This window comes from Anoplophora glabripennis, unplaced genomic scaffold, assembly GCF_000390285.2.
Source record: "Anoplophora glabripennis isolate ALB-LARVAE unplaced genomic scaffold, Agla_2.0 scaffold1297, whole genome shotgun sequence".
Taxonomy (NCBI): domain Eukaryota; kingdom Metazoa; phylum Arthropoda; class Insecta; order Coleoptera; family Cerambycidae; genus Anoplophora; species Anoplophora glabripennis.
The window spans coordinates 72,554-85,421 of NW_019417485.1; the positions used below are offsets into that span (position 1 = coordinate 72,554).

A 12,868-nucleotide genomic window follows, 5' to 3' on the forward strand; every position below is an offset into this window, starting at 1 on the left:
TTATTATATAATATATATAATATATTATATATAATATAAAAAACCAAAAACTTTAAAAGAACGGCTGAATCAGGAGAAATTTTTTGTTATTCATTTTTTTTTAATTTGCATTTAATTTTAGTGTTGAACCTCATCATAATTTAAACTTTATGTTTATGATATCGAGTGAAAGCAAAAACAACGATTCAAACAGATTGTACGAATGGTGGTAATTATTGTAGGAATAAAATATAGGAACCTTATTATTAATAGTTAGGAAAAGTTGTATTTATTTAATTAAATTGTGGTATATCTGACTTAAGTTTTTTATATCAGTTTTGTCATTAACGCTGTTTTTATTTTAAAGTTAAAGTTGCATATATTTCAGAAATTGGATGGCGAAGGCAAAGAGGTTATATGTAACGTCTGCAGAAGAAAGTTAAACGCAGCATTCGAATTTAAGTCAACTTGTCTGAAGAACGATTACACAATTATTCCCTATGTGGATTGTGAAAAAATGTTACAGCTCGATATCAGAGACGTGTATACGAAGGAAAAAACAAGCGAGTCAGTGGATATTTCAGATGGTCACAAAATATGTCGGTTGTGTATGGAGCCAGTAGAAAGTGAGTTTAGGTGCATTTGTCAAGAGGAACTTGAAGCTATCGAGAAATTGGCTCCTGAAATGGTATCAATGATATTACATAGTTACATTTTTCGCAATTTAATGAAACCACTTTGCAGAATATAAGTATCATCAAAGATCCCGTTGTATGTAAGGAATGCTTTGATTCTGTGTGCACCCACAACAGTTTCCTAAAAAATTGCTTTCAAGTACAGGAAGAAATTGGAGGTATTTTTTATAGCGCAGCGACAGAACTTCAGATAGATGCGTCACCAGCCGATTTATTCGTTAAGACTGAAAACGAGGACAAAGAATTCGATATCAGCGAGATGGAAATGTCTATCAAAGCTGAAAGTATCGACATAAAATCGGAAGATGAGGAAAGCAGGTAAGAGAAGACTATTTTAAGAATAATTTAAAAGGTAACAGTATAACTCCAGATCTTATTTAATTTTGCATCTTTTGCATTAATTTCTTGTATTTCTGCGGGTTTTCCCATAATTAATTATTTTTAACATATCTTCAATAAAAATATTACTAATTGTCGTCAAGAATTTGATTTATATGGTAATAGAATTGAAATAATGCCCTGTGGAGTTCAGAAACTTGCATAATTGCATTTGGAATAACCATGACCCCTTAGAATTAACACCTCACTTTGGAAAATACCCTGTATATGTAATTTTTTCAGCGACTCGCTACTGCAGAGCTCCGATAGAGATTTATTCGAGAAGAGTGTCCGTAGAGATGCAGAAGAGGATGGATGTAAACATGAGAATAGATCGACAAACGAATGTAATACGAAGGTCAAGCAGGACCGCAAAGTATTTTACAAATGTGATAAATGTATTTACAAAACTGGAAGCGAGAGCCGTTTTATAGCACATCCTGCAAGACAGGAGAACGATTCGGAAGTATATAAATGTGAATCGTGGGAGTACGAAAGCGAAAATAAAAATTTTTTTCAGAAGCATCAGTTGAGACATAAAGACTCTTCGGATACGCGTATGCACCGATGTGGATTTTATGATTACAAGACAAAGAACAGATGTGAGCTTGCTAAGAGTCAGGTAAGACATAAAAGCGCATTTGAAGGACGATTGTACAAGTGCGACTTTTGTGATTTCAAAGCAAAGAGGAAAATCAGTTTTAATAGTCATTATATAAAACACAAAAGTTCAAACAATCGTGTAGAATGTGATTATAAAATCAAAAACACCGCGTTACCTAATAAGGAGACTTCACAACTACCCATTTATAAATGCGATGGTTGCACATACCAATCAAAGAATAAGAGAGACTTTACCAGACATCAGTTGATACATAAAGATCCTTCACAGGTCAAAATGTACGGGTGTAATGACTGCGATTTCGAAACTAAATACAAAGGTGAAATGAAAAATCACCAACTGAAACACAAAGATCTTTCGCAGGTTCAAACGTACAGGTGTAATGACTGTGAATACAAAACTATATACAAAACGAATATCAAAAAGCACCAACTCAAACATAGGGACCCTTCACAGGTTCAAATGTACAAGTGTAGCGACTGCGATTACGAAACTAAATACAAGGGTGATATGAAACGACACCAACTGAAACATAAAGATCCTTCTCGGGTTCAAATGTACAGGTGTGAGGATTGTGATTTTGAAACTAAGTACAAAAGTGAAATGAAAAATCACCAACTGAAACACAAAGATCTTTCGCAGGTTCAAACCTACAGCTGTAATGACTGTGATTACAAAACTATATACAAGAAATGTATCAAGCAGCACCAACTGAAACATAAAGACCCTTCACTGGTTCAAATGTACAAGTGTGACGACTGCGATTACGAAACTAAATACAAGAGTCATATCAAATCACACCAACTAAAACATAAAGATCCTTTTCAGGTTCAAACGTACAGGTGTAATGACTGTGATTACAAAGCTATATACAAAACGTATATCAAAAAGCACCAACTCAAACATAAAGACCCTTCACAGATTCAAATGTACAAGTGTAACGACTGCGATTACGAAACTAAATACAAGGGTGATATGAAACGACACCAACTGAAACATAAAGATCCTTCTCAGGTTCAAATGCACAGGTGTAAGGACTGTGATTTCGAAACTAAATACAAAGGTGAAATGAGAAATCACCAACTGAAACACAAAGATCTTTCGCAGGTTCAAACGTACAGGTGTAATGATTGTGATTACGAAACTAAATACAAGGGTGATATGAAACGACACCAACTGAAACATAAAGATCCTTCTCTGGTTCAAATGCACAGGTGTAAGGACTGTGATTTCGAATCTAAATACAAAAGTTGTATCAAACAGCATCAACTGAAACATAAATATCCTTCTCAGGTTCAAATGTACAGGTGTAAGGACTGCGATTACGAAACTAAATACAAAAGTTGTATCAAACAGCATCAACTGAAACATAAAGATAAGGCGTACTGACTGTGATTATGAATCCAATTGCAGAAGTTGTATAAAATATCACATGCTGAAGCATAGAGAACCTTCACGAGCGTAAATGTTCGGGTGCGTATATATGAGCATGCGAAGGTATGTCACGGGTTCAAACGCATCAATGTGATTCTGGAACCAAGCGTGAGAAGTCTCTAAGGAGATATCTGTTGCTGCACAAAAAACATTTGTGGATGTGAAGTACGGCCCATTAAAATGCAAAATCCATACAAAAATGGGGGTATTTAAGGGACCGACCTTATCATATGTGAATATAAAGTAGAATGTAAAGCCTGTCGTGAAAAACATCGGTTCAAACAAAAACTCTCCCTGAAACAGAAAGAGACAAGTCATTTTGGACTAGTGCTTTTGTAACAATGCATTAAAATGAATACTTTGTAATATACACTTGCTTTATCTATGTTTAAAAATATATCTTTTTTTATTAGGTATCAATATTCAGGGTGAATCTTAAATGTGTACATGTGTATTCTAAACGAGGAGACGGTTTATTATGTAGAACATGCAGTTAATAGTTTTTTGTTCAAAAAAAAAATTAGGCACAAAATATGCAATAATACTAAACACTAAAATAAATATGCATTGTTTTTCTTCATAGAAAACTGACTACTCACTTCGCTGTGGTATTTACACGTTGAGAGATCAACTAGGTGATGTTGCCGATGTCGTATAGACTCGTAAACTCTAATTTTTAATGAAAAGAAGAAATAAATAAGCATGGATTTAGTTAGATAATATGTCACAAGTTTTGAAATATCTTTATAAAAATGTTCAAAGCCTCTTTCTCTTGCAATTCTGATGCATCGGTGATTTTTAGCAATATTATCTGCCCCGTTGTTCACTTCTAGCTTAGAAATACAGTATTCGATTGTCCACATGATTTTCGAGACAAGCGTTGCGGTCAACCAGAAAGCAGTGCCTCGAAAATTATTTTGTACCTGTTAGTGGGAAGGTTTTATATTTTATTTAAATTATATTTGTACAAAATCAATTCACCCTTCCAGCCTGACATTCATTATTTGTCCTGTCCTAAAAATGTGTTGGCCTTATGAGTAGTTGTGTAAATGTGGATGAGAAAATTATTTTCTATGTTTAAATAAGTGTTCATTTGTGTCATTTATTTTTTTGACAACTTTAATTTTTATATGTACACATTTAAAATTAACCCTGCGTCCTATTTAATTTATAATTTTCATTTGATTTTTCGTAATTTGTGAAAGGGGGGCAGGGTTCCAAGTGCAAAGAAACGTTATTGTACTAACACTGTTCCCTATTGTATTTTGTTAGTATTATTTAAAGGCATAAATATAAGTTTAAATGTTTAGCTTTTATTGTGCACTATTACATGATTATATTATATGTATGTAGGATTAAATGAATTAAATATAATTTCAGTACATATGCATTAGATTACATTGTATTAATGTGTTTAAAGGAACCCTTTTGTTTTTACATAGTTTTCGTTCTTCTCCAGTACCTACATGAAAATCTGCAAAGCGATCTGAACCAAATTATAGAAACCCAGGGAGTGCTAGAGTGCACGCTAAAATCAAGACGAGAATTAAATTTGTGGCGCCATCTCTCGGGCGCACTAATATATGGTACTTAATAAATATTACAGTATATTTTAAATTAATAGGCGGTTGTTGATATAAATATTCTGTACAATATATCAGTCAAGGAGGCGGTGATGTAAGGTAGGTAGTGTCTACCATTATTGATAGATGGCGCTATCTACTTGGCAAAATGAAAAGACGTAATGATTCATAACTCTTCAAAAAAAATAATTGGATTAAATTCTAATATAATATTGTTAAATGTAGAAACGTTCAAAATTTTTCCAACAACTCGTAAACACGGTTGGGCATGTTTAATCATGTTTTGACCAACAAAAACCAATGTTATTTCCCAATAAAAATAGGTAATGATAGTTTGTAAGTCAGGAGAACATGGTGGTCATGCAAATAAAAGATAATCTGCTGGTACTAATGTTTGGAACGCTGTGAGCACATGACAGGGCTACATTTGAACTTCATGTAATACGCGTTTGCCGTTGTACATATTTTCCTCCTACAATATTTAAAATTTTGTCCTCGGCTACATCCGTAGCACACTCATTGAACCACCGTGGCGGTGGCATTTAGCATATGTCTACCGGGCAGACTCTATCCGAAAAACCTGCTGGTAAATGAAAAGCTGCTAATGCATTTTGTCCCGTCTCGCTGTCAATTAAAGTAATATCCTTTAGTTAATTCTGGACGGGAAATTTCGAACATTTGTATGACTGATGTAAACGCTAAACCATGGTAATAAGAGCACTATGAAAACCACAGTAATAATGAATAAGGATTTGATACTTCAGTTGGCTAAAGTTACCTGAAGTAGCAACAATAATAAAGAGTGACCGCAAAAAACGTGATTTTCGCCCGTTTTTTCACAATCCGCAGAGAATTTAAAAAAATACAAAAATGTTTTTGGTCGCGAATTGTCATAAAAAACTTAAATGAGCACAGCTTTTAGTATATTGAAAATTTTTAAAATCACCCCTACTTAGGGGTTGAAAAAATGCCAAAAATGAACATTTTTTGGAATTTTTATAATTATATCTGATTACAACCCCTTAAAGCTCTCGAGGGTAGATTCTCGAAGTCAATATGCCCATTTTAGTCGTGAAAATGTATGAATTTTTCTGCGATTTATTCTATAGAGAAATTAAAATAAGAATGAATCTTGTTGTATTTTTTTGAGAATGGGGTGGATTCAACCCTGATTCAGGTGTAGTTTTTTCTTGAAACTTACTATGAATAGTTAATCCGTCATGTTTTCCTAGCCCTGAATTATCTTCATATATTTTTTTTGGAATTTTTACAATTATTTCTTATATATTCCCTATTTTTGGGAATGATTTCACCTTCATCTTAATTTTTTACGAGTAATTTGAGACCAAAAACATATTTTTATCTATTTTCTTTAGTTCTCCGCGAATTGTGAAAAAACGGGCGATTTTTGTGGTAACTCTTTGTGGCGCCATGTTTCGGGTAAAAATAGTACTAACAGATAGATAGATAGATAGATAGATAGATAGATAGATAGATAGATAGATAGATAGATAGCTTTATTTAACCATTTGATATACAATAGTACATTTATGGCAAGTCAGAATACGCATTGTATTATAATCACATAAATGTCCTACTAGTTTCTAGAGTGGTCTATGGAAGCTCTCTTTCAAGAAACTCGCTCCTAAGTTGTCTCTGTTTCAATAAACACCTGAAGCGAAGTGTGGCACTTTTCTAGAACCAGTCCTGTCAGTCTCGGCTCAACTCCACATACTTAAATCGATTTTAACAATTAACGTAATCAATATACGTCTTTATGTCTTACGTATCATGACCAACTTAAGCTTCTGTTTATGTATTATATACATATAGGGATATAATTTGTTTCAAATCGAAAATCCGGATCTCTTTGATGACATCATCTGCTGACAAAACAAATTTTCAAATGCAAAATACATTATAGTTACCCCTTTGTTTCAAGTAAATTGAAAACTACACTCAATAATACAGACAATGCAACCGTAATTATTTGTTACGTCAATTTTTTTCCACCAATCCGTCAGGGGATAACAGAAGAGGAAGAAGAACAATAATTCTCTTTCATTTTTCATCGAGGTTAAGTAACGGTTTGATATTTACGTTTCAAAGAAAATTGTTGCAATGTCTGGTGTTCAAGATACTTCGTGCAAGCTTTGCCTCAAAACTGTAACCGTAAATGGTTTTGAGGTAATAGACAACGTTACTAGAGATATTTTAGATGTTCTTTTGCTGAAATTGGTAAGTCAGTGATGGTTATGTATTACATAGTTCAATGTCGCTGATATGTATGGAAACGGTCGATTATCTCCTAAAGTAACATAGCTATCGAAAAATCATAGAACACAAACGTTTTAGGGTTCTTTAGAAGTATTACAAAAAAGAATATTTAAGTATACAGGATCAGTCGAAAAGTTATGACGAAACAAAGTTACTTTTTCTTCACTGGAGCACCCTGTATATTATTCCATATTTCAATTCTTCTCGAAATTCTAAACAAAATTCATATGTCACATCATGCGCCTAAACTTAACCGTTTTCGAGATATCGAACTTTGAAAATCTATTATAAATTATAGAAAAATATTTTAGTCCGTTAAGTTTATAGTCTATCAAGTTACCTTTGAAAGTTTTTAACGCTATAACAACGCCGCGTCGTTCTATTGTCTAATAGTGATTATGTGAATAATTTTCTCGCAAAATGGCACGTTTAAATAAAACAGAGCGTATTGGAGTTTTAGTGATCATAGGATATGGTGATGTATGAATTTTCTTTAGAATTTCGACAAGAATTGAAATATGGAATAATATACAGAAAAATTAAAGAAAAAACAGCTTCGTTTCGTGTTAAACGAACAGGAAAATTTTAAAATTAAATAGCGAGTAGTAAAAATTAAAATTAGGAACTGAAATTTGGTAAAATTGTATTTCCAATTTTTAGAACAATATTTCCTTAATGGAGCAAAATAATGAAATGTACGTTTCAAACGAAGCACTCTAATGAATATACATATATCTCAATTCGCACACCTCAAAGCATTAGAGCGACTTAACAATAATTGATATTTTTTGCCAAAGCGATTTTCTTTCTTTTTGGTTAAAGTTGCATATATTTCAGAAATTTGATAGCGAAGGCAAAGAGGTTATATGTAACGTTTGCAGAAGAAAGTTAAACGCAGCATTCGAATTTAAGGTAACTTGTCTGAAGACCGATTTCACAATTATTCCATATGTGGATTGTGAAAAAATGTTACAGCTCGATATAAGAGACGTGTATACGAAGGAAAAGACAAACGACTCAATGGATGTTTCAAATGGTCAGAAAATATGTCGATTGTGTATGGAGCCAGTAGAGAGTGAATTTAGGTGTGTATGTGAAGGGGAACTTGAAGCTATCGAGAAATTGGCTCCTGAAATGGTACCAGTGATGTTAAATAGTTAATTTTTCGCAATTTAATGAAACCACTTTGCAGAATATAAATATCATCAAAGATCCCGTTGTATGTAAGGAATGCTTTGATTATGTGTGCACCCACAACAGTTTCCTAAAAAATTGCTTGGAAGTACAGGACAAAATTAAAGGTATTTTTAATAACGCAGCAACTGAAAGCCAGACAGATACGTCGCCATCCGATTTATTCGTTAAGACTGAAAACGAGGACAAAGAATTCGATATCAACGAGATGGAAATGTCGATCAAAGCTGAAAGTATCGACATAAAATCTGAAGATGAGGAAGGGAGGTAAGAGAAGACTATTTTAACAGTAATTTAATAGGTAACCGTATAACTCTAGTTCTTATTTCATTTTGCATCTCTTGCATACATTTTTTGTATTTCTGAGGTTTTTTGCATAATTAATTTTAACATGTTCAAGAAAAATATGTCCTAATGGTAATAAAAAATTTGGTTCGTATGATAATAAAATTGAAATGATACCCTGTAGAGTTTAAAAACATATAACTACATTTGGAATAACCTATAACCCCTTAGAACATTGGAAAATACCCTGTATATGTAATTTTTTCAGCGACTTGCTACTGCAGAGCTCCGATAGTGAATCATTCGAGAAGAGTGTCCTTAGAGATGCAGAAGAGGATGAATGTAAACATGAGAATAGATCGACAAACCAATGTAATATGAAAGACAAGCAGGATGACAAAGTATTTTACAAATGTGATAAATGTATTTACGAAACTGGAAGCGAGAGCCGGTTTATAGCACACCGTGCGAGACACGAGAATGATTCGGAAGCATATAAATGCGAATCGTGTGAGTATGAAACTGAAAATAAAAAATTTTTTCAGAAGCACCGGTTGAGGCATAAAGACTCTTCGGATACGCGTATGCACCAATGCGGATCATATGATTACAAGACAAGGCACAGGTGTGAGCTTGCTAAGAGTCAGGTGAAACACAAAAGCGCATCTAGAGGGCAATTGTATGAGTGTGACATTTGTGATTTCAAGACAAAACGGAAGGTCAGTTTTAATAGTCACTATATAAAACACAAAAACTCGAACAATTGTGTAGAATATGACTATAAAACCAAATACACTGCATTACCAAATAAGGACACTTCACAATTGCCCATTTATAAATGCAATGGTTGCAAATACCAATCCAAGAATAAGAGAAACTTTACCAGACATCAGTTGATACATAAAGATCCTTCGCAGGTTCAAATGTACAGGTGTAAGGACTGCGATTTTGAGACTAAATACAAGGGTGCTATGAAAAAACACCAACTTAAACATAAATATCCTTCACAGATTCAAATGTACAGGTGTAAGGACTGCGATTTTGAAACTAAGTACAAGGATTATATCAAACGGCATCAACTACAGCATGGAGATGCTCCTCAGGTTCAATTGTGCGAGTGTAAGGACTGCGATTACAAAACTAAATACAAGGCTGATATGAAAAAACACCAACTGAAACATACAGATCTTTCACAGGTTCAAAAGTACAGGTGCAATGACTGTGATTTCGAAACTAAATACAAGAATGTCATGAAGAACCACCAACTGAAACACAAAGACCCTTCGCAGGTTGAAACGTACAGGTGTAACGACTGCGATTACAAAACTATATACAAAAAATATCTCAAAAAGCATCAACTGAAGCATAAAGATCCTTCTCAGGTTCAGATGTACAAGTGTAGCTACTGCAATTATGAATGTAAATACAATGCTATCAAACTGCATGAACTGAAACATAAAGATCCTTCGCAGGTTCAAATGTACAGGTGTAAGGACTGTGACTATGAAACTAAATACAGGAGTTATATCCTAAGGCACCAGCTGAAACATAAAGATCCTTCACAGGTTCAAATGTACGGGTGTAACGACTGCGATTACCAAACTAAATACAAGGGTGATATGAAAATACACCAACTGAAACATAAAGATCTTTCACAGGTTCAAAAGTACAGGTGCAATGATTGTGATTTCGAAACTAAATACAAAGATATCATGAAGAAACACCAACTGAAACACAAAGACCCTTTGCAGGTTCAAACATACAGGTGTAACGACTGCAATTACAAAACTATAAACAAGAAATATCTCAAAAGGCATCAACTGAAGCATAAAGATCCCTCACAGGTTCAGATGTACAGGTGTAACGACTGCGATTTCGAAACTAAATACAAAAGTTGTATCAAACAACACCAACTGCAGCATAGAGATCCTTCTCAGGTTCAAATGTACAGGTGTAATGACTGCGATTTCGAAACCAAATACAAGGAGAATATCAAGCGGCATCAACTGACACATAGAGAAGGTGTACCGACTGCGATTATGAATCCAAATGCAGGAGTGGTATAAAATATTACATGTTGAAACATAGACAGCCTTCACGGGTGTATGAGCATGCAAAGGTAAGTCGCAGATTTAAGTCCAGTACGGCCCATTGAAGTGCAAAATCCAGTCAAAATGTCATTTAAGAGACTGACCGTAAATATGTGAATGTGTCTATCGTGAAAAACATCGGTTCAAACACAAAACTCTCACTGAAACAGAAAGCTGCAAGTTATTTCAGACTAATGCTGTTGTAACAATACATTAAAATGAATACTCTGTAATATACACCTGTTTGTTTCTGTTTAAAACTATAAATTTTTCATTACCAATATTCAGAGTGAATCTTAAATGTGTACATGAGTATTCTAAGCGACGAGATGATTTACTATGTAGAACATGCAATTAACAGTTTTTTCTGCAAAAAAATACGAATAATATAAATATGCAATAATACTAAACACTAAAATAAATATGCATTGTCTTTCTTAATAGAAAACTGTTGACAACTGACTTGGCTGTGGTATTTAGGCATTGAGAGATCAACTATTCTGTGTTGTCGATATCGTGTGGACTTGTAAACTCAAGTTTTGCAGTGGCGGCTTTTCGCAATACTATGTCTGGTTTTCACTTCTAGGTTGGAAACTCGGTATTCGATTGTCCATATGATTTTTGAGACAAGTGTTGCGGTAAACCAGAAAGCAGTCCTTTGAAAATTATTATGTACCTTGTAGTGGGAAGTTTTTTATTTTATTTAAATTATATTTGTACAAAATCAATTCACCCTTCCAGCCTGATATTCGTTATTTGTACCGTCCTAAATTATTTGTGTTGTCCTTATGAGTAGGAGTTGTGTACATGTGGATGGCAAGATTATTACCGCTTTGGCTCGAGAAGGTGTTGGCTAACCGAATTTTGCAGTAACCGCCTTTATTTTCTGTTTAAATAAGTGTTTATTTGTTGCATTTATTTTTATTTTTTGACCTCTTTAATTTTTATATGCACATTCAAAATTAACCCTGCCTCCTATGCAATTTGTAATTTTCATTTAATTCTTCGTAATTTGTGTACACTGTTCACTACTGTATTTTGTTAGTATTATTTTAAGGCCTAAATATAATAAGTTTAAATCTTACTGTAGTTTTTATTGTGACATATGAATATACAGGGTGGTCCCGAGGTAATGGGCCAAAATTCATGGGTAGATTGTCCAAGCAAAAATATTGCAGTTTAGCCAAACTTACCTTAGTCCAAAAGTTGATAGTTAAAGAGATATAGGGTGTTAAATGTAAAATATCATTTCAGTTTTTTTTTTCATTTCATAACAAATGCAAATATATTCACTAAATTTTGGGGTTTGGAGTTCTTTGGGTAGAGGAATTGAAATCTGTTCACAATTTAGTTAAAGTTCATAGAGGGCGCTAGCTGTAGTAGATTGAATGTATTAAAAACGACATAACTTTTTTGTACTTAAGGTATCTCATCTTTGGTATCAAATTCTTATTTTCCAACTTTTTTTACACAAAAAAGGTATACATGTGTTGGCTTTGAAACTTCCAATGCTGTTGCATTAAATTAAAATTAAGTACCTACAGGTATTATTAATTTAGCGGTAAAGTTTCTTAAGTAGGATTTGGACGAAAATCAAATAATTGACGTTTTCCACTTGTCTTATTGCTGTCATATGTATGCCAATTTCTATTAAGTATTATTCGCCAGACAATGACAATCCCCCCCGCAACACCTGACGAACTAAGACTGACGATACGCAGACTTAAAAACAGAAAAGCCCCCGGACCCGACAATATACATAACACGACACTTAAACGACTACCACACAAGGGCCTCATGGCCCTACCAAACATAACAAACGCGACACTCAGACTAAGACACTTCCCTACCCGCTGGAAAACAGCAAACATAATCCTTATCCCAAAACCCAACAAAGATCACACCATCCCATCCAACTACCGGCCCATTAGCCTGCTCCCGGCTATGAGCAAAGTGGTAGAAAAAATTATCCTAACCCGTCTAAGAACCCACTCCCAAGAACTGCAAGTCATTCCAGACGAGCAGTTCGCCTTCCGACCCAATCACTCCACTGAACTCCAAATCCTTCGCCTTACCGAGCACATCACGGCGGCCTTCAACAGGGGACAGTACACTGGTGCTGTCTTCCTGGACGTCGCAAAGGCCTTCGATACGGTTTGGCATGAAGGCCTACTGATGAAAATGCTCACCAACCAATATCCCATATCCTTTACCAAACTCATAAAATCCTACCTACACCACCGAAAATTCCGCATCCAAATCCAAGATTCCCTTTCCACCACCCGTCCCATGGAGGCCGGTGTCCCCCAGGGCACCGTCCTGTCCCCACAC

At 34.4% G+C, this 12,868-nt stretch overlaps 2 protein-coding genes across 2 annotated transcripts in view; both read left to right on the forward strand.

The window, feature by feature from the left end:
* Positions 1 to 3,766, forward strand: part of LOC108914852 — a 25,111-nt gene extending 21,345 nt beyond the window's left edge. The window contains exons 2-5 of the mRNA XM_023456347.1: positions 368 to 667; positions 724 to 992; positions 1,296 to 1,674; positions 3,692 to 3,766. Coding sequence (XP_023312115.1) covers positions 368 to 667; positions 724 to 992; positions 1,296 to 1,674; positions 3,692 to 3,766 — 1,023 coding nt within the window. The remainder of the gene's footprint in view (positions 1 to 367; positions 668 to 723; positions 993 to 1,295; positions 1,675 to 3,691) is intronic.
* Positions 3,767 to 6,775: 3,009 nt separating this feature from the next.
* Positions 6,776 to 11,619, forward strand: LOC108914853 (zinc finger protein 90-like). Its single transcript, XM_018720764.1, has 4 exons — positions 6,776 to 6,929; positions 7,806 to 8,105; positions 8,161 to 8,429; positions 8,716 to 11,619. The coding sequence occupies exons 1-4, from the start codon at positions 6,813 to 6,815 to the stop codon at positions 10,511 to 10,513; spliced, it is 2,484 nt and encodes an 827-aa protein (XP_018576280.1). The 5' UTR covers positions 6,776 to 6,812; the 3' UTR covers positions 10,514 to 11,619.
* Positions 11,620 to 12,868: the final 1,249 nt, after the last annotated feature.

What these genes read in the sequence shown, in the direction of transcription:
- LOC108914853 (XM_018720764.1), top strand. Translation starts at nt 6,813, where the DNA reads ATGTCTGGTGTTCAAGATACTTCGTGCAAGCTTTGCCTCAAAACTGTA. An exon ending in ATGTTCTTTTGCTGAAATTG is followed by an intron (nt 6,930 to 7,805) that starts GTAAGTCAGTGA and finishes CATATATTTCAG; the next exon opens with AAATTTGATAGCGAAGGCAA. An exon ending in AGAAATTGGCTCCTGAAATG is followed by an intron (nt 8,106 to 8,160) that starts GTACCAGTGATG and finishes ACCACTTTGCAG; the next exon opens with AATATAAATATCATCAAAGA.